This window comes from Muntiacus reevesi, chromosome 3 (assembly GCF_963930625.1).
Source record: "Muntiacus reevesi chromosome 3, mMunRee1.1, whole genome shotgun sequence".
In the NCBI taxonomy this organism is placed as follows: domain Eukaryota; kingdom Metazoa; phylum Chordata; class Mammalia; order Artiodactyla; family Cervidae; genus Muntiacus; species Muntiacus reevesi.
In genome coordinates, this window is record NC_089251.1 from 5,172,705 (window position 1) to 5,193,513 (window position 20,809).

Genomic DNA, 20,809 nt, shown 5'->3' on the forward strand with positions numbered 1-20,809 from the left:
GACAACAGATGAGGGCAGAATGCCCCGAAATGACAGGCACAGCATGGAGTGACGTAGCCACCACCAGAAACCAGAAGAGGTGAAAGTGAAGGGTCAGTCGCTCAGTCGTGTCTGACTCTTTGCCACCCCATGGACTGTAGCCCACCAGGCTTCTCTGTCCATGGACTCTTCCAGGCAGGAATACTGGAGTGGGTGGCCATTCCTTTCTCCAGGGGATCTTCTCCAGCCAGGGACTGAACCCTGGTCTCTTGCATCGCAGGCGGATTCTTTACGGTCTGAGCCACCATGAAGAGGTGGGCAAGGATTCTACCCGGAGTCTCAGAGGCAACGTGGCCCTCTCGACGCCTTGAGTTTGGACTCCTAACCTCCGGAACTGAGAGACAGCATGCTACGGTGGTTTTAAGCCGCTGGCCCGTGATTCTTCCGTTAACAACAGCCAGGACAGGAATCCAGGGTCGGTCGGCACTGATGTCTACCTCCTTCTGCCTCCCCTGTCTTGGTACCGACCACGTCCTTGGGGGCAGGGTCCTGGCCAGCGGGGGGTGAGGGGGTCTTGGGCCCCAGGGGAGATCTCCATTGGCACCATGGTGGGGGCTTCCCAAACTGATCAGAACCCGGCCCCGGGGCAGAGTGGCCAGTGCAGGGCCTGGGGATGGAGGGAGCCCTAGCAGGGACCTCAGGGGGAAGGGCAACCCGGCCCTAGGAGCCCACTGCTCCCTGCCCAGCTGACCCTGGGGCCTGACTGGGGTAAAGGAATCGGCTCCTACCCCCAAGTTAACAGGGACTCTCCCACCTGGGAACTTGCGTCAGAGACGGAAAAACACCCACACAGGCGAGATGTCTGCACGTCATCTGTATTGTCACGTGAATTGCACATCCGGCACGCCTCACCTGGACACGACCTATTAGGTCACACGGAGTCCGGCCCCTGGGGGCCAAAGCAGCACCGCCGCCCAAGGCTTTCCGCGGGCAGCGGCCCGGACAGCTGGTCTCCCCGGGCTCTGGGGCCTGGCGCCGGGAGAGGCCAGCTCACGCCTCGGGCCCTTCTGCTCCTGGGCAGCGTCTCCCCAAACACCCCTGGAGCAACACAGTTCCTTGGAGGGTTCCTAGCTGTTCCATGAAAAAAGGGTTCTGTGGTCAAATAAGTTTAGGAAACTTGGATCAAACAAGGTTTGACAAGAAGCTTTTCTGCAGGACTTGTCAGAGCCTTTATGACAGTCCCGGCCCCTGTGGACGTCCAGTGTGTATGCAGCATTGCCCAAATTTGTTTGACCACAAGACCATTTTTCTTCCCAAGGCGTCTTGCAGGCTGGTGTCCGGTGGGGCGCCCTTTGGAAAGCGCTGCTCTAAGTAAGCTGTCGGTGACCGCTAATGGCAATGGCACCTGTGTTGGGCGGTGGGCTGTGGGTATTTCATCGGGCGTCGTGCTGTGGTGAGGTGGGCACAGCCAGGAACTCAATGGTCGTGGTGAGGAAAGGACAAGACGAGACTTGGCCCCCCGCGTGGTTCTGGCCTGGTACCCTCCAGAGCAGAAGCCCAGCAGGGCTGTCCCCACAGTTGGGCCCCAGCCCATCTACAGAGGGACTCAGAGTCTGATTAAGGGGTCAGGGGGCGCCCCGCACAGTGGGAGGGATAGGACGATCACTGGCAGGCCCACTGGACATCACCAGCCTCCAACCAAGATGGGGGTGAGGGGATGAGCTGGGACAGCTCGGTTCCCCCCTCCCCTGCCAGCCACGTGTCCTCCGACGGGCCACCCCGCAGACGGGCGGCTCACCAGGCAGAGATGAGCATCTGGCAGGTGTTGGAGGACATCCATACCAGCTCGACCAGGCGGAACTGGAAGTAGCCGATGGCGAAGCCGGAGAGGACGTCGGTGATGTGGTGGCGGCCGATCATGACCCGCGACAGCCCCACGCAGAGGGCCCAGAGCACCAGCAGGACGCGTAGGGGCACCGCCAGCACCAGGTGGCTCAGGAAGAACTTGGACACCATGGCCGCGCGGCTGGCGTGCCCGGCGGGGAAGGCGTACACGTCCATGGTGAGGTAGTCCAGGAGGCTGGGGCTTGACTCGAACGGGCCGCGCCGCTTGATGAGCTTCTGCACGCCGGCCACCGTCATGATATCCAGGAGCAGGGCTGCGGGCGGGAGAGAGGGGGCCCCCAGGTCGTCAGCGCCACACTTTTCCTCCCTCCTCACTGGGGCCACTCGGACCTCCCAGCAAGGCTCCCACCTCGGGGCCTTCGCCTGTGGCTGTTCCCTCTCCCTGGGACACACTTCCCTGGGATGTGGCGGTGGTGGTTTAGCCCCTAAATCATGTCTGACACTTGCTACCCCGTGGGCTGTAAGCCCGCCAAGCTCCTCTGTCCATCAGATTCTCCAGGCAAGCATACCGGGGTGTGTGTCATGCCCTCCTCCAGGGGATCTGCCCGACCCAAGGATCAACCTGCGTCTCCTGCATCTCCTGCATTGGCAGGTGGGCTCTTTCCCACTGAGCCACTAGCAAAGCCCCCCCCGGGATGTTCGGACAGGTAAAGGTGCTGAATGAGAGAGTGGTGAGCAGGGGTCTCGTGGGCCACTGCGGGCACCTTGGGGAATCTCATCCTGACCAAAGGGGCCCTGGGCTGCCGGTGTTTCCCAAAGAACTTCACTGATGTCCCCTCCAGTCCCAGGAGCAGCGTGGCACCATACCCATCTTTTCTAAGTCGAAGTGAGATTCATGTGTACAATTGCTTCCCTGGTGGCTTGGACTTTAAAGAATCCCCTTACACTGCAGGAGACCTGGGTTCAATTCCTGGGTTGGGAAGATCCCCTGGAGGAGGAAATGACAACCCACTCCAGTATTCTTGCCTGGAGAATCCCACAGACAGAAGAGCCTGGTAGGCTATGGCAAAGAGTTGGACGCGACTGAGCAACTAACAGTAACTATTAATACAATTAACCATTTTTGAGGATACAGTTCAGCAGCGTCTAGTGGGTTCACAACGTTGGGCGAACACCATCTCTATCGAGTTCCAAAACGCTTTCGTCACCCAAAAGGAAACCCAGGCCCCATCGAGCCATCGGTCCCCATGCTCCCTCCCCCAGCCTCTGGCAACCCCTGATTTGCCTTCTGCTCTGCGGATTCACCTGTTCCCTACATTTCATACAAATGGAGTTGTACAATGTGCGACCTTTCGGGTCTGGCTTCTTTCTCGTACCGTAATGTTTTTGAAGCCCATCCATGTTGCAGCAGGTATCAGAACTTCTACTCCTTTTTTATGGCTGCCTATTAGTCCATTCTCTGGACCTGCCACAATTTTTTTAATCTATTCATCTGTTGGTGGCAACTGGGTGGTCTGCCCCTTTTGGCTGTGGTGAGTAACGTGGCTATGAACATTTGTGGACGAGGATTGGTTGAGAACCTGTTTGCAGTTCTTTGGGGGCACATTCCTATGGGTGGAGTTGCTCCATCATGCAGTGAAATGAAAGTTGCTCAGTCGTGTCTGACTCTTTACGATCCCATGGACTATACAATCTGTGGAATTCTCCAGGCCAGAATACTGGAGTGGGTAGCCTTTCCCTTCCTCAGGGGATCTTCCCAACCTGGGGATCGAACCCAGGTCTCCCGCATTGCAGGGGGATTCTTTACCAGTTGAGCCATCAGGGAAGCCCGCCAATCATGCAGGAACGACGTGTAACTTTCCAAGAAGCCACCAAACTGTTTCCCATGGCAGCGGAGCCCTGTTGCCCTCACATTACAGGGACAAGATGGAGCCCTGGAGGTTGAGCATCCTACTCTGCTCCTCTTTCTGTCTGGATGTTCCCTTTCCCCTCCCGCTGACTTCCTCTCCATCATCCTAAGGCCTCACCGCACTGGGTGCTGCGGTAAGCAGCTCCGCATGAGCTCTCATTCCCTCCCTCACATCATCCCTTCGTGGAGGCGGGGCCAAAGCGTGTCTGTTTTGTTCACTGGCTTCTGCCCAGCATCAGACACAGGAGGGCAGGTCTCCACATGTTAGCTGAGTCCTGGCCTGGGGCAGAGGGGTGGGCTCTTTCCCATTTGGGGAGCCTTGGGGGAGACACGAATCTCTGTCCATTCGGCCCCCACCAGCACCCCGCTGTGTGGCCTTGGAGAGGGTGCTCTGCTTCTCTGGGCCCTTAGCCGAAGGCCCCAAGCCAAGGCCCTGGTTTCACCCAGGCAGCCAAGGTGGGGGCTCACAAGTGTCCCAGAGACCCGGGTTTGAGTCCCAACCTTGAAGCCTGCTGTGATCCTGGGCAAGTCACCTAACTTCTCTCACCTCTAAGACAAGATCACAACCACCTGGCCTCCAGAGGAGGTGTGGCGCGGTGCCTGTAGGGTGACTGACTGTCTTGGGTGTGCTTGGGACAGAAGGGCTTGGGGGACATAAGAGGTTCAGGACTCAAACAGGGATGTCCCAGCGGACCGGACGAGGTGGTCCCCCCAGTGTCTGGCACACAGGGAGGGCCAGAGAAGGGTGGAAGATTAGTACCAAACGACAGACCAGGGCAGCCTGGTGCTTGTGGCTTTCCTGGAAAATTTACAGGAGATACCAAAAGTGTTGCCCTGCAGTCGTTCTTGTTCAGAAACGGGAAAAGAAAAATCTTTGGGAAAAAAATGGCACAGTTGATGTTCACTGTAGAAAACTTACAAAACAGGAGAGAAAATAAATTTTTAAATCGCCTGTAATTCTGCCACCCAGAGGTAGCCACCATCCCGGAACCTTCTCTCCACCTACAGAGCATTGATTTAATAAAAGCTGTAACGTGCTCCACACACACAGTTCTGTAACCTGCTTTTGAAACTGGCCCAGCTGCAGCGTCTGGGGTGCCCCGGGGTATTTATCTGGCGGTCCCTGGGCTGGACTAACACGGTGCTCCCTGGGCAGGGCAGGACTCCTTTTTCCCTGCCCTCTGTAGGGTTGCTGCTTGCAGTCTGGGCTCTTGGTTGGGGATTTGAAGCCCTGGCCTCCCCAGGGTCTGCCCCTCTCCTTAGCCACAGGGCCAGCTGATGTCTGCCCATCCTGGACCACCCAGGGAGGGGGCAGAAGCATGAAGTGATGGATGCAGAGGCTGCTGGTCCATGGTGGGGGGAGGAACCCAATGGAGGGAGCCCACCTTGTTGCATGCCCCGCCCCCTCCACACCGTGTTCCCAGTTGCATGCCCCGCCCCCTCCACACTGTGTTCCCATGGCAACCTGTTCCCAGGCACTCAGACCTTCCAGCATGCAGGCTGCTAACCCAGGTCGAGGCTGGCAGCATCTGGAGCCCACAGGATATGGGGGCCACAGTCCCAGCAGGACATAGGGGACCAAAAGGGCAGGTGGAAGTTGGAGGAAGGTGGTGGCATCTGACCCCGGGGGACCCTGAGCCCAACGGAGCAGCGGAGGGACGAGGCCAGGCTGAGAGGAGGCAGCCAGTCCTCTCCAGCCCAAAGGCCACTCCCTGACCTCGTGACAGGCTGTCTCCACCTGCGGTGGAGGCAGTTCACAGGAAAGGGGTTAAACTTGCAGGTTTCAGAGTCACAGGTGGGGTTCAAGTCCCAGCTCCTCGGCTCATCAAGTGCCTTCACCTGTTGGAGACTCAGTCTGCCCACCTGTAACAAGGGTTCTCGCAGGATGAGATGAGCTCCTAGTGCTTCTGTCCATGGAGTTCTCCAGGCAAGAATACTGGAGTGGTCTGCCATTCCCTTCTCCAGGGGATCTTCCCGACCCAAGGACTGAACCCAGGTCTCCCACATAGCAGGCAGATTCTTTATAGTCTGAGCCGTGTGGGCTGTCTATCTAATTAGTGACCAAGTTTCTCAGCTGAAAACCAGGGCTCAGCAAGTTGGCAAATTCTCGCTGGCATGAATCTGCTTTCCCAGATGAGTGTGAACTTCAGCAGAGGTGCCCAGAGGAAGCCTCTGGGTTCCAGGAGGAGGGGCGGGGTGCAGCATCTGCTCCTCCCCGGGCTGCCTGCGACCGGGGAGCTGGGCACAGGGTTTCAGCCTGATGTGGAGGCTGGAGGCCAGGTGGGCTTCTGCCTCGCCGCCCACCGCCCCCAGGCCAGGTGTCCCAGCTCTCCTCGAGGACTGTCGAGACCGATGGGCCAGGAGTTGAGCTAGACCCACACCTTTCAAACGTTTTTTAGCAGCAAAACATTTTTTCCCAATGTAAGACAAAGCTATGACTTTTCCAGTAGTCATGTATCAGTGGGATGTGAGAGCTGAACCATAAAGAAGGCTGAGCGCCAAAAAATTGATGTTTTAGAATTGTGGTGCTGAAGGACTCTTAAGAGTCCCTTGGATTGCAAGATCAAACCAGTCAATCCCAAAGGAAATCAACCCTGAATATTCACTGGAAGGACTGACGCTGAAGCTGAAGCTGCAATACTTTGGCCACCTGAGGCGAAGAGCCAACTCATTGGAAAAGACTGATGCTGGGAAAGATTGAGGGCAGGAGGAGAAGGGGATGACAGAGGATGAGAGGATTTAGATGGCATCACCAATTCAATGGATGTGAGTTTGAGCAAACTCTGGGAGATGGTGCAGGACAGGGAAGCCTGGCGTGCTGCAGTCCAGGGTCGCAAAGAGTCCGACATGCCTGAGCGACTGAACAGTACGTACCCACAGAGACTCAGGATATGAAGGGACGAGAGAAGTAGCCCCATGGCTGTCACTGGGGCCACTGGAAGTGGGGGACCCTCCCCCGGCCCCCGAGAGGCTTCTGAGGCTGGCTGTGTGCCCACATCTGGGCCTTTGGAAATCTGCTATTTTAGGCTGCCTCTGTCCCTTGAGGCCAATGAAGTGAAAACTGCCCTTCCCCCCTGGGCCTTCTGGGTCCTTCATTCATTCTCTTGACCTGTAGGTCTTGGGTCCCACTGCTTCCTGAATATGTGAGGCAAGGGCCAGGCCTGGGGCTGGTGAACCAGGCTGGCAGGGTGCCAGATGACGGGGCGGGGGCAGTAAGTTAGACAGGGGGCCCTCTTTACAGGTGTGGTGAGCCTGAGGTCTCTCCCCTACTACTGCTGCTGCTGCGTTTTGAGGGGTGGGTGTGGGGAGGCTGTGGGGGACGGCTCCCCAGCAGGGCCGATGGCCCTGGGGCCTCCCCGCAAGCTCCTCCCACTGCCCCCCCAGGCTGCTTGCCCCTCCCCCAGCACCATGGCCAGCCCGCTTGTGGCTGTGATTCTAACATGTCAGCACATACCCTGGCGCCCAGAAATAGAAGCAAATGGCTCCGTCACTCAAGGCTCCGTAAATTCTGCTCACACGGCCGGTTGAGGTCCCTGACCTATATTTCTTTCTGGACCGGGAGGGAGGCAGGGCTCCCCGCCCCGTGGGGACAGGTCCGCTTGGCAGCAAGTTCAGGGGCCAGAACTGCAGCGCTGTGTGACCCGGGCTGGTGGCCTAACCTCCCTGGGCCTCTGCTCACCACCATCGAGTAGGGCAGAGGCTGGGCCCCTGGGCTCCAGGATCAGAGGCGGGCCTCAAGGTCGGCTGCTTGTGAATTTCATGACCTTGGCACAGCCCTCCCTCTGAGCTTCCTCCCTTCGTTGATAGAACCAGGGGTCATTCCAGAAGCTACTCTGGGGGTTGCCTGGTCTGCAGGGAGGGCTGGGCCTCACCAACAATCTGTACTCCCTGCCCCTCTCACCGGGCAGGTGGCTCAGATGCCCTAAATGACCTCGCAGGAAGCACAGCTATTACCTGCGGGTGACAAGAACCTGCCTTGGCGCCCACTTTCTCTCCCACTCTGGTGGGGGTGGGGGCTGCTGGGGTGGTCCTTCCTGGCCCCTCGAGCATGGCTACTCCCACTGAGATGCCCACCATGGGGCCAGTTCAGCAGCAGGGCAGGCAGGCAGGGGTGGGGAAGGGGCAGCTGTGGACCCCGCAAGGAGCAAAGACAGTGCTGACATGTCTTACTGCCTGGGGCTGGGAGGAGGGGTACCCACTCTTCTGGCCTCTGATCCCCCATTCCATTCCCTCTAGGAACCAGGGAAACAGCCCAGTTAGCACTCTGGGGTGGTGTAAATCAGTCTAAACTTTCTGAAGGGCTTTGGGTTCAGACTCAGAAGTCTCTACAGCAGGCCTCCCTTGACTCAGCCCTTCCATGGGTAGGACTGTCTCCCTGGGAAATAGTTAGGGATGTGCCCCACGATTCACGGTCAAGGATGTCCACTGCAGCATCCTTCAGGATGCTGAAAACCCCGCACCAACCCGATGCCCTTGAGTCGGAGACAGATGGGCCAGACTGCGGCCAAGTCTAGACGACAGAGCGCTCTGGGGCCGCTGCGAATGATAAAGCAGATGTGTATTTATAGCCACGGAAGGACAGCTCTGGGGTTTAAGTGGAAAAGGCCAATGACCACACCGGATTTACAGTAGGATAATGCTGTTTTTGTAAAATTAAGATGTAAATGTGTCTATATGCGGTGAAAAAAGTCTGGAAGGCACCACACTAAATGTTAACTGTGCTTCTCAGTGGGTGGAAGGATTAGACTCATCTTTGTTGTCTTTCTGTAATTCTGCATTAACATTTTTTTTTTCTGATCGTGAAGGGGCATGACTTGTGCGCGTTTTTAAAAAGTTATTTTTATAAAAGGACAAATACTGCATGATTCCACTTTCATGAGGTCCTTAGGACGGGCAGATTCATAGAGAAGGTAGATTAGAGGATGCTAGGGGGCTGGGGAGTTAGTGCTTAATGGGTGCAGAGTTTCAGCTGGGGAAGATGAAAGAAATTTAGGAGATGGGTGGTGGGCATGGTTGTATAACTTAAGGTCATTGAACTGGACACTTAAAAATGGTTAAAATGGCAGATTTTATGTCATGTGTATTTTAGTTATTTTAAAAACCAGTGCACTGTTCTAGAAGAACACAGCTCTGAGGAGGTGGGCAGTGAGCAGAGAGGTTGATGGAAGGGAAACCCTGAGAGGAGACAGAAACACTCCAGGCGGGCGTTTGGCACTGGGACCTCTGCTCCGTTAGTGTGAGCGGTGTGTGTGTGTGTGTGTGTGTGTGTGTGTGTGTGTGTACACATGGTATCTCTCCTGACCACGGTGGCCCTGCCTTCAGCCAGACACCCTGCCCCAGCCCTCGGTGCCTAGGGTTGGGGGGCTGACATGAGTGTCCCGGTCTGTCCCTAACTCCCCCTGGCCGGCATGACTCTAAGCGAGTTCTAAAACTTTGCAGGTTTCCATAATTCTCACCTGAAGAACCCAGATATTAAAGCGGCTTGATTCATCTCAGAAGACCGTCTGGGTACAAGGAAAGCAAAATTGTGGTATAGATAGAAGTCTAAAGGCACCAAGTTTGGCTGGGGCAGTGGGATGACATAGAAGAGGACCCCCCCCCCCCAGTGGCTCCCCTCCCTACAAGGGGGCCCTGACCCTGTCTGGGGGTGGCCAGAGGCCAACTGGAGGGACCTTTTCACAGAGCCGTGCTGAGATGATGAGACGTGAAGCTGCAGGAAAGGTGGGGAATGTTCTCCCTCTGCGGAACTGAGCTGGCATCTCTAGACAGAGTGCTCCCAACAGTGAGGGTTTGGGATCAGTCTAAATATCCATCAACTAGGGACAGGCTATGTAAGCCTCGTGGAGGGCTCGTCACCTAAGCTGTCCCCCAGAGCAGGGGCTGGGGGGCCGGGGGTTGGGGAGCTGACAGAACAGATTATTTGGGGGGTGGGTGAGCAGGGACTGCATGGGGGAGGGGATGCTGTGAGATGCTTGCGGGGAGTTGGCCAGGGAGTGATGCTAGGCTGAGGGAGTTGGTTCTGGTTTCTGAACCCCTCCTGCTTGATGTGAAGGGATTCAGGGGGGCCCAGATGGGAGGTATGTGGCCCACCAGGCCTGAAAGGGCCGTGAGAATGAGGCCAAGCTGGGGAAACACGGCAGGAGGTCATTTTAGAAGCAAAGAGAAACATCCAGAGGCCCATGACCTAAACCATAGCAACGGTTATTCCTGGGGAAGGGGCTTAAGGGAGACACTCATTTTTTTTTTTTAATTAAAAATTTTTTTGGCCTCAAGGCATGCAAGATCTTGGTTCCATGACCAGGGATTGAACCTTCACCCCCTGAACTGGAAGTTTGGAGGTTTAACCACTGGACCACCAAGGAATTCCTCCCTTGCTTTGTCATCTGTCCTGGTTTGAATTCTCCTTATCGTAAGGATATATAATGAAAAGCTGCTCAACGCCACTTATCACTAAGGAAGCACAAATCAAAACCACCATAAGACACCACTTTTCACACCCATTAAAACGGCTATTATAAAAAAAAAAAAAAGTGTTGGCCAAGAACACTTGTGGAGAAATTGAAGCTTTTGTGCACAGGTGGCAGGAATGTAAAACGGTATTTCTACTGTGGAAAACAGCCTGGGGGTTCCTCAAAAATTAAACCTAGGGTTACCATTTGTTCCAGCAATTCCATCCTGGGTGTACACCCGAAAGAAGTGAAAGCATGGACATGTACAGATATTTGTAACCTTGTGTTCAGAGCAGCATTATTCACAGTAGCCAGAAGCTAGAAGCAACCCAAGGGTCCACTAACAGACGTTGGATAAACAACACGTGGTCCATCCACACCATGGAGTATCACTCAGCCTTAAAAAAGGAGATGCTGACACCTACTACAGTATGGAGGCACCCTGAGGACAGGATACTAAGGGAAATGAGTCAGACACAAAAGACAGATTCTGTACAGTGCCACCGACACGAGGTCCCGAGATGAAGCAGATTCACAGAAACAGAAAGTGCGGGTGCGGGGTGCTGTGGGCAGGGGCAGTGGGGAGTTAGTGTTTCATGGACACAGAGGTTCAGTTTGGGAAGACAGTCAAGTTCTGGAGATGACAGTGGTGGTTGCTCAACAATGTAAAAGTACGGAATGTTGTTGTTTAGTCGCTAAGTTGTGTCTGACTCCTTCATGACTCTGTGAACTGTAGCCCCACCAGGCTCCTCTGTCCATGGGATTTCCCAGGCAAGAATACTGGAGTGGGTTGCCATCTCCTTCCGCCGGGGATCTTCCCAACCCAGGGATGGAACCCAAGTCCTCTGCATTGGCAGGTGGATTCTTTCACCACTGAGCCTCCTGGGAAGCCTGTACTGCATACTAGTTACACTTAAAGAATGGCTGGAATGGTAAGTTCTAGGTTATGTCTATTTTACCACAATAAAAAATGACATAGAAAAAAAGGAAAACATAGTTTTCATAATCAGGGACATTTCAATAAAGATTATTTTATAGATCATGAAAATAAGACATGGAAACCATTTCCTACTGAGGATGGGCCCAGCGGGAAACCAGGATGGGTCTGGTGAACGGGAATGGCTTTGGTCCCCTATCACCTGCCCGCTTTGGGATCATCAAGCCAGGAGTTGCAGAGAGAGGACAAAGGGGAGAATTAGGTCACGTCACAGGTGCCTAGAGCTTGGAGGGAACCTGGATCAGCCCTGGACCTGGGACTTCTTTTGACGATGGCAGTGGTGATGAGGGTGCTAATGCTCACTGCCGTCCACAAGCATTAACGGGCGTGGGTATGTGCCATGTATAAATCTTCAGGGAAGTACCCCAGCAACCCATTAGACAGATGAGGAAAATGAGGCTCAGAGAGGCCAAGTCACTTGCGCCAGTTCCCACAGCAGGGCTGGGATGTTCCCACCCAGGTCCGGCCAACTCTGGAGCCAAGCCTGTGCCAGCTGCTGAGACCCCCTTCTGGCTTTGAGGCTTCCAGAGTCTGTGCAACATATCACAGCCCCCCACAAGGGAGGCAGATTTTGGTGAGCAGAAAGGAGGACTTCCTCCCAGCCCAGCTGGGACTCTTCCAGGTCCAATGGCTGGAGCTCCATTTCCCAAGGCTCCTGAGCTTTCCTCTTTGGGGCTGAGGAGAGCCCAGGTCCCAATAGTACCATGGAGGCTCTGCCCTCAGGATTCTGCTGGATGCCTGGTGCTCAGAGTAGGCAGGCAGGACCGGGCTGGACCCCTCATCCCTCTGGGCCCTGCAGTGTCCACGTCCACCTGCCACCCACTGTGCCTGCTCCTCTTGAATCCCCACCACAGCCCTGATGCCCCATGTACAGATGAAGAAACTGAGGCTCAGCGATGGGAACTGACTTGACCAGAGTGAGTAAGGGTCAGAGGGAGGACCAGGACAAGTTCATTCCAATCTCAGAGCTCCAGGGTTGAAAGCCCCTGCCCCCATGCCCAGGGCCCCAAAGACTAAAGAATAGACCGATCTGTGCAGTTTGTACCCCAAGGATGGTCTGTCATCCCTGGGCAGAAGCCAGTGTGAGCAGCCCCTTTTGGTGGGTCAGGTCAGAGCTGTGGGATCAACCCATCTTGGTTATTTGCTGCTTTCCTGGGCCCACATCCCCACCAAGAATGCAGGCCCACAGACCACCCCGCCTGCTCTGAGCAGTTTCTCCGGGCCGGGTTCTTTTTTCCTCCGTGGTCTTGGTACCTGGATACACCAGGAAAGGTGCTGGTAAAAGGGAGACCTCTCTGCAGGTATCTCCTCAATGTGGACTGATCTGCTCGACCTGCAGACCAAAAGTGAGCGGGAAGGCGAGGGGTTTGCAGCCTAGAGGACTTGTCTTGGTTCCTGGGTCTACCACTTACAGATAAGTGGGGTTGGACAAATCCCTCGACTCCTCTGAGCCTCAGTTAACTCATCTGTGTAGTGGGTATATTGAAACTTACATTATACGATCATTAAAAAGATTTTAACATCGTGAAATACAAGACATTCATGGCATAGTACTTGGTACCAAAGTGAAGCTCACTAAATGATGTTTTTAAAAACTGAGAAACAACTGTCCTTCTTGTTCAAGAAGGGAGATTTCTCGAATCCTGCTCTCTGTCCTATGAAACAAACAACTTTGTGTCCACAGAATCTGGTTGCTGGTAAAAGCCAGAAGCCTCATCCTGACCAGCCAGAGTTGTGTCAGTTCCAGTCCTGGCTCCATCACTAACTAGCCGCATGGTTGAGGGCAAAGCGTCTCTGTGTGCCTCAGTTTCCCCTCTTTAAATGGGGAGCATAGCAGCTTCTCCCTTGGGGTTGTGGTGAGGATGACATGTGATGATGTGGTTTATGAAAAACCGGGCACATAGTAAGTGTTGAATAAGTCACCAACACAGCTTCACCACTTCCAATATCACACATGGACGGACCGTGCGGACGGTTCTAGGGAGCCGGGTTGAGAGAGAGGCTCAAGGACAGTTTCCCACACCCGTCCTTGGACACCAGGCAACCTGACCACACCCCTCCTTCCCAGTTTTCTTGAGTCACTGCTCTGTCTGAGTCTTCAACGGGCACTAGATGACGAGACCACGGTTCTGCACTGCCCCCCAAAGCCCCCCGGCCTGGCACCTGGGCCACGGTGCTCTGTCCCTCCATCCCAAGCCCAGGGCTTTCAGGGTGCCTGGAAAGAGCACAGGCCTGGACGTCAGGCAGGACTTGGTGCAAATCTCAAGTTCTGAAGCCTTGGCCAGGTTGCTTTATTTACAGGAGCTTCAGTTTCCTCATCTGTGAAGTGGGAACAGTAAGGGCAGCAGCCACGTTGTGACTATTTGGGAATAACAGCAAGTAACGTGGATCATTTAGGAACAAGAACAAGAAAACACTGATGTACCAGACCCGGCATCTCCTGCACGAACATCTGCTACTTCGCTCTCCCCACATCCCACCAGCAGCAAACCCCAGATGCTCTGAGACCTGAGCGGGAAGACTCACAGTTACTGTAACTTCTCCTGGATGGCAGTTCTCAGCGGTCCAACCCACACCCCTTCAGTACCGGGACACCCCTTGTCAGTGTTGGCTTGGCCTGAGCCATGCCCCCCCCCCATCCCCCGACTTGTGTCCCAAATGGTGGTTGTGCTGAGAAGGGCCCGGAGGTCAACATGGCCCAGCTTGGAGGGTAGCGACAGAGGGGCCCGAGCACCTGGGGGATCTGGAGGCACCTGGAGGGTGGGCCAGATGGGGGCTGGGCATCACCTCCTGAGTAGAGGGGAGGGCCTGCCTTCCACATGGGCCCACGTGGCACCTGGCACGGGGCAGTGCTCGACCAAAAGACGCTGGTGGCAAAGACTTTGCAAACAAACCAGAGCTTCCCAGGTCCTCTCCTCCAGCAACTCCCCAAGGGAAGGGGCAGGTAAGCACTCCAGGAGGTCCTGAGCGGGTGGGAGCCCCAGATTGGACCCCTGCACCCCCCAGGGATCCCGGGGGGCTTTCAGGGTCCCTGAGCCAAGCAGGGTGACGGGGGAGGGTGGGCAGCTCCCAACTGCTGCCTGCAAGCAGCCTAGGAACTCAAGGACCAGTCCAAGGGACAGGAGTGACAGGGTTAAACACCCTACTCCAGGGCACCCGCCAGACTCCTGGACATGTCCCTCAAGGCCTCCAGCACCCCTTCCAAGTTGCTTCTGGGGCAGCAATGTGCTTTGCCCAGGGCAGGGCTCTTCCTCAGAAGTTGCTGCTGGGGCTCTGCATTCTCAAGGCCCCCACCTTGCAGCCTGGATATCCTCAGCTCCCTCTTTCCCCGAGCCGGAGGCTTGCCTGTTTCTGGGGCACCCTTCCTGCTAACCTCATTAGATTGTTCTTGTCGGTTTCTGAGGGGCCCCGCTGGCCCGGGCATGGGTGGGGTGGGTTTGGCTCCCTCTCCGAGGCCTGGCAGGGTGGGTGGTGGACGATGGGCGGGCGCACTCACCCAGAAGCAGGTTCATGAGCACCTCCTGGCCAGCCAGTGTGCTGCTCTTCACCAGGCAGAGGATGGTTCCCCCGATCCAGGGGACGCCGTGGCCCGTGATGCCAATGAGCTTGACCATGGAGCGGGCGCTGGCCCAGGATGCGGCCCGGCCGGCGCATACCCCCAGGCGCTTGGACATGCAGATGTCAATGGCCAGCAGGGAGTTGAAGGCGATGCCCTTGAAGGAGGGGTTCAGCTGCATGCAGTCCTCCTCGGGCAGTTGCTGGGACTGGCGCCGCTCGCGGGCCCCGTCCCCAGGGGCTGGGGGCTGCGGCGAGGGGCCCGAGGCCTTCCTGCCCGAGCTTCGGGGCTCCGGGGCCCCCTTGGGGGGCTGATTCAGGGACAGGAACTCGGCCCGGTTGAGGACGTTGCTGCGGTCCCGGGCCCGGGCCCGGCTCTGGGAGGCGGGCATGGTTGACGATCGCCCGGCGAGGGCCGCTACCAGCCTGGCTGCGAGGCCCTTCTCCCCCGAAGACGGGAGCGCCCGGAACCGCCCCTGCTCTCTGCCTCCCTGCCCGCTCCTCGGCAGCTGTTAAATATAGAGAGCGGGCCTGCACATGGCTGTTTACCTCCGGCTGCCACCGGGCTCCTGGGGAATGTCAGTGCCAGCCGGGCAGCCAATCGAGACCCCCAGTGCCGGCCAGCGCCAATGCAGCCACGGAGAGGCGTCCACAGCCGGGGCCTGGATGCCTTGGGCCTGGGCTATTTAAATCTCCCAATGGCTCGCTCTGGGGGGGACCTGCGGGACTCTGGGAAATGTAGTCCTCCTACAGGTCTGGCCTCGGCTGTGCCCCGAGCCAGAGGCCCAGAGGTGGGCCCCTGACTCACCTCTGCTTTGACTAGCTTCCCTCTGAGCAGCCCAGAGCCCGGGGAGCCAGGCCCACCTGCCCCACTGGCCTGGATGGCTTGGATCTGGTCCCATGGACCAGACAGCGGAGCCCAGGCCAGAGGCTTCTTTGGGCACCTGATGGGGTGGATGACGTCACTGACAGCGTCATTCTGGGTCCACTGGGGGCGGGGCTGAGCCCAGCCCCTCCCCTCCGTGCTAGCGTTTCATTAAACTTGCAGGCTGGGTTTTGACATTTTTCAATTAGTCTTGAATTTGGCTACAGCGCAGGATTGTTCAATCTGTAAGACTTGATTTCCATTGGAGGGAGGGGTAATGAATTGGTTGGTAATGGATCTGCCCCTTGGAGGTGGCCTCCGCTGCCTGGAGCTTTGTGGAGGATGGGATCACGGTAGCAGCTTCAGGCAACCTGTAAATAGTTCCTGGTGCCGCGTGAGGTGCTTGGAGCTGTAGTGAAGGGAACACATCACGTGCATCCCTGTCCCCCGGAAAAAGTCATAGTTCAGCAGGGATTAAATGAATGACGTGTGTGAATGATTGCAAGCATCATGCGGATGTGTTTCAGGATCATAGAACAGGGCTCCTGGCCTGGCCTAGGGGTCCTGGGGGATATTCCCCTGGAAGGAAGAGCGGGTGAGAGCTTCCGTGTAGGGGAGAGCCTTCCTCTTGTCCGCTGTGAGGTCTGGGAGCCCCTATGGCGGTACATGGACCAAAAGGGCAAGAGAGGCTGCCAACCCAGAGAGAAGCAGGCCAAGAGGGATTTGAGTTGGAGGATTCGGGGTTTGAGTTGGGGCTCCCTGGCTGAGGAAACCAATCTGACAGCCCTTTAAGGGCTGACCCGGCCTGGGCTCAAATGGAAGCCGCTGGTTTAGGGCAACCAGCAGAGTTAGAAGTGAATGCCCTGGTGTCATGATATATTATAGCAGCCAAGGCCTGGGATGAAGATGGGATTCCTTCCGAGCATGGAGCCCCCTCCCGCCCCTGGGAAGCCCCAGGCCCACCCTGCAGCCCCCCAGGGAGCAGGTCCACAGACTCCCAAGGACAGGAAGCCGTCTGGGTGGGGTGTGTGCTCTCTGGTCACGTGGGACCAGCCTGGGGGCTCCAGAGTCAGACAGATGGGGGATGACCTGGGGCTCTGCCACCAACTAGCCGAAGGACCTCTAGCAAGTCACTTGGCCTCTCTGGGCCTAGTCTTTTTTTTTTTTCCCCTCTCTTAACACAGGAATACTAGTGTCCACCTTCCAGGGGCTGTTGTGAAGTCAGTGAGTTGATGCGTCACTGATGTAAAGTGCCGAGCAGGGCAGCTACGCTGCCACGGAGTGAGCCTTCAAGCCTCCGGGTTAGGAACTGGTCTGTTTAACAAATGAGGCAAAGACCTCTCTCCCTCTGAGTGACTCTTTCAGAAGCACCCACCCGCCCCTCCAAGGTCTGGCCCCTCCTCCATACCTGGCTGGTGAGAAGCCAGACATCAGGAATCCTTAGTCTGAGGTTCCTTGTGGATTCCCTGGCACTTCTCTTCCAGAATGTTCCACTCAGACCATGCAGCCACAGAGGAGGATGTCCCAGACTGTGTCACATCCCACCTTCTTGGGTGTGGCCATGCTGACCTGTGCGGCCCCGCCCTGAGCCTGGACAGATGCACGTGAAGTCGGGTGCAGAGCACGTGGAGAGCGGGCAGTGCACTGTGGTCTCTCTGTGTTCTAGCTTATTGACACCATGTAACCAACCTTCCGGCAAAGTCATGATATCATGCCCACTTTACAGATGAGGAAGCTGAGGCTCAGAGGGGTGAAACCCAGAAGAGGTGAGGCCCAACTCCCAAGAAGTCCCTGGGGCCTCCAGACTCAGATGCTTCAGACCACAGGGACGGGGATATGCCCACTCAGCTTTCCACCAGGGCATTCACCCCACTCTTGCCGGGTGGGGCGCATGATCCCAGCTGACCTCAGGAGGGGAGGAGGAGCCCAGCCCAGAGATGGGCTATTAATATCCAGAGGCCTGTGTCAGCATCTTGGCCTGGCAAGAGCTGCCGGCAGGTTCCCAGGGCTACGATGGGCTCCATGCCGGGGAGGGTCATGGAGTCTGACTGGACTTTGGCCCAGGAGTGGTGAAAAGTGGGCTTTGGATTGGGTCAACCCTGGGTTCAGACCCCAGCTCAGCTTCCTCTACTTTACCAACCACAGGCACGTCCTGCCGGTACTCCTGGCCTCTCTTTCTCCCCCAGGGGGCTCACTCAGACTGAGACCTGCCCCTCCATCTGTAAGTTGGGGTGACCCTGTTCACTGTCTCAGGCAACTGAGAAGCAGGCGCCATCCCTTTATGAGCACCTACCACAGGCTACACCGTCCCACTTCTCAAGCGTCTTAGAATTCATCCATCCATTGACTTGATGCTTTCATTGATCTCTTCCTGCTTATAGTTTCTGTATAGTTGGGGAGAGAGTATATATAGCTGTTAAACAACTAGCCAGATTTCAAAGCAATGTATTTTTACCAATAGCCTTATTTTTTCTTATTGTCAAATGTTACAGTCTTACAGCAATAAATTCAATGAATACAGATGATATAATATAGGTGTAACCTTGGACTTCCTTGGTGTTCCTGTGGTTTAGATTCTGTGGTTCCACTGCAGGGGGTAAGATTCCATCCCTGGTCAGGGAACTACGCTCCTACATGCTGCATGGTGTTGCAAAAAAAAAAAAAAAAAAAAAATATATATATATATATATATATATATATATGTGTGTATATATATATAATTCTATTGCCTAGGTGCCATGACTGTTAATATGAGAATGGTCAGGTTACACAGGAATCCACACTTCTCATTTCCAATTATTGAAATATTTTATGACAACCACGTATTACTTTAACAATCAGAAAGAATTAACTTTTAACTATTAAACTGTATTAACTATTAACTATTAAACTGTATCTATGTGTAGCCAATGCAGAGATAAACAAATATGCATTTAAAACATGACTGTATTTCTATACCCGTTTAACCCCTCCCTTTTCTTTTTTTTTTTTAACCCCTCCCTTTTCATGTAACAATGCAGACCTGACAATGTCTCCATGATAACCCATTATTTTTCAACGACTGCTTGGTATTTTGTCATGTGGATGGGCCAAACTTTGTGGAAGCAATTCTTTGTTTTTAGACATGTAGATTGCTTCTATTTTGTGACTATTTGAAACTATTAAGTACTAGGTGGCATAGCCATCCTTACACATACACCCCTATGCACCTAGGCAGAATATAAATAAGTGGCTACAGCAGTAAGTACCAGATAAAACGGTGTGTTTGGATGCAACCCCGTGAAATCTGATGGGTCAACCTAAGCCACCTACTGCAGTGCCCAGACCCAGAAAACCAGGACAAGGTCAGAGACACTTCTAGCCAACATGGCAAGTCTGACCACACTCTTGTGTTAGAGCCGAGGAAGAAAAGGCTAGAGTGGTGACATCACCTATGAGGCCACAGAGCTGATCAAGCAAGACCAGAGTTAGATGTGGGCTGGCTGATCCTTATCTTTAACTCTGAGCCGGAAGGCTGGCTTCCCAGCCATGAGCTTTTCTGTTTCTCGCAGTTTTTCTGTTCCCTACCTACTTGGTCTCATCTGTCACTCATTCATTCACTCTCTCACTCTTGGAACACTTGATTATTTTTTCTGACTTTGTGGCAGGAGGGATCTTAGTTCCCTGACCAGGGATTGAACCTGTGCCCCCTGCACTGGAAGCACGGTGTCTTAACCACTGAACCACCAGGGAAGCCCCTGGAACACCTTTCGGGGTCTGCCATGTGTCAGGCCCCCTCCCCACGCAAGGCCAGTGGGAAGTACAAAGATGGCCGCATGCCTGCCGACCACCTGGCCTCTCCGAACCATTGCCTCACCTGGCCCGTTGTCCATATGGCTTCTTCCTTCTGGCACTGTCCATTACTGAGAGAGCAGTCTGTGGTGTGCAATCAAGTGACTCGGGACTCAGCCTAAAGTCCTTGCCCAACCACCTGCCTACACTGCCTGTCACTTGAAGGCAGGAGAGGTTTTCTGGCAACATCCTGGGGTCTAGAGCTGTTTGTACATCATAGACACTTGCTATTCATTGTCTTTAAATGTTTAAGATAGATCCACTACTACTAGTGAGCATATTTATCATTAACTTGTACTTAACATTGCTCCTTGGCAGACTCAGAACTAAACGTTTGTCTCAATTGTTACCGAAATTTCAGAGACAGGATTTTAGTCCCCAAGGCACAAATGACAACACCAGAGCTCAGAGGTGAAGGGATTCTCTCTGAATCATGGAGTGAGCCAGCGGGGTACCTCGGGGTTCAAACGTCACCCGGATACCCCGTACCCTCTCCTGCCCTTTGATTTTCTCCTTGGCTTACTTACTCTGCCTGGGCTTAGCACCTGTGTCCTCCTAGCAGCGTGTGAGCTGGTGCGGCAGGGCCTGTTGTGTTTGCTCCTTTGGGGGCGCAGGTTGTCCAGGGAGCCTGGAATCTGGCTGGTGCTGACTCTTTACGACCCCGTGGACTGTAGCCCACCAGGCTCCTCTACCCTGGGATTCTCCAGGCAAGAGTACTGGAGTGGGTTGCCGTTTCCCTCTCCAACGATCTTCCGGACCCAGGGATTGAACCCACGTCTCCTGAATTGGCAGGCGGATTCTTTACCACTGAGCCACTTGGGAAGTCCATCTGGCACCTGGTAGGAGCTCAATAAACGGATATGGAATGACTGGCTGGCTGGGCTCTGATCTACAGATCTTGCCCCCAGAGATGGATGGCCAAGAGGAGGCGGGCTATTTGGGGGTGATGACCCCAAAAAGAGGAGGGGAGGGGTGAGAAGCTCCACCTTAGGGAGAGGCAGAGCTGGAGGGGAGAGTAGGGAGGGGCAGCCTTGCGAAAAGCATCTTTCATCACCGCCTCCCCCGACCCCGCCAGCTCCCACCCCGGATCGCTTTCTCAGTTCGCATTTCCAAGGCCGCTCCTGGGCTATTTCGGTCGGGAAACCTGATCCTTCGCTGGGTTTATTTTAGCACCTTGGAGAACTCCCAGTGCCGCACCCGATCCGAGGCCGCACCCAGCCTGCTGACCACGCCTCCGTCCCCGTCGCTCTCGGCGGCCGGGCGCGCGCGGGGGCCGGGCCGAACAAGCCTCCGACGCGCGGCGCCCACGTCCTCCCCACCTGCGGAGCGCGGGACGCTGATGCCCACCCCGCCGCGCGAGGATGCCCGGGCGGGGCGGG

At 55.4% G+C, this 20,809-nt stretch overlaps 1 protein-coding gene across 1 annotated transcript; it reads right to left on the reverse strand.

Annotated features, from left to right (window-relative positions):
- Positions 1-838: 838 nt before the first annotated feature.
- On the reverse strand, positions 839-15,422 carry PLPP7 (phospholipid phosphatase 7 (inactive)). The gene is made up of 2 exons (XM_065928227.1): positions 14,676-15,422; positions 839-2,138 (listed from the first exon to the last, which is right to left on the reverse strand). Exons 1-2 carry the CDS (start codon positions 15,124-15,126, stop codon positions 1,774-1,776), a joined length of 816 nt encoding a protein of 271 aa, XP_065784299.1. The 5' UTR covers positions 15,127-15,422; the 3' UTR covers positions 839-1,773.
- Between the last annotated feature and the right edge of the window lie 5,387 nt (positions 15,423-20,809).

Bases quoted from the DNA above. Each gene is read 5' to 3' on its own strand.
- PLPP7 (XM_065928227.1), bottom strand. From the start codon at position 15,126: ATGCCCGCCTCCCAGAGCCGGGCCCGGGCCCGGGACCGCAGCAACGTC. The intron at 2,139-14,675 runs GTGAGTGCGCCC...TCCCGCCCGCAG, and splicing joins GCTCATGAACCTGCTTCTGG to CCCTGCTCCTGGATATCATG.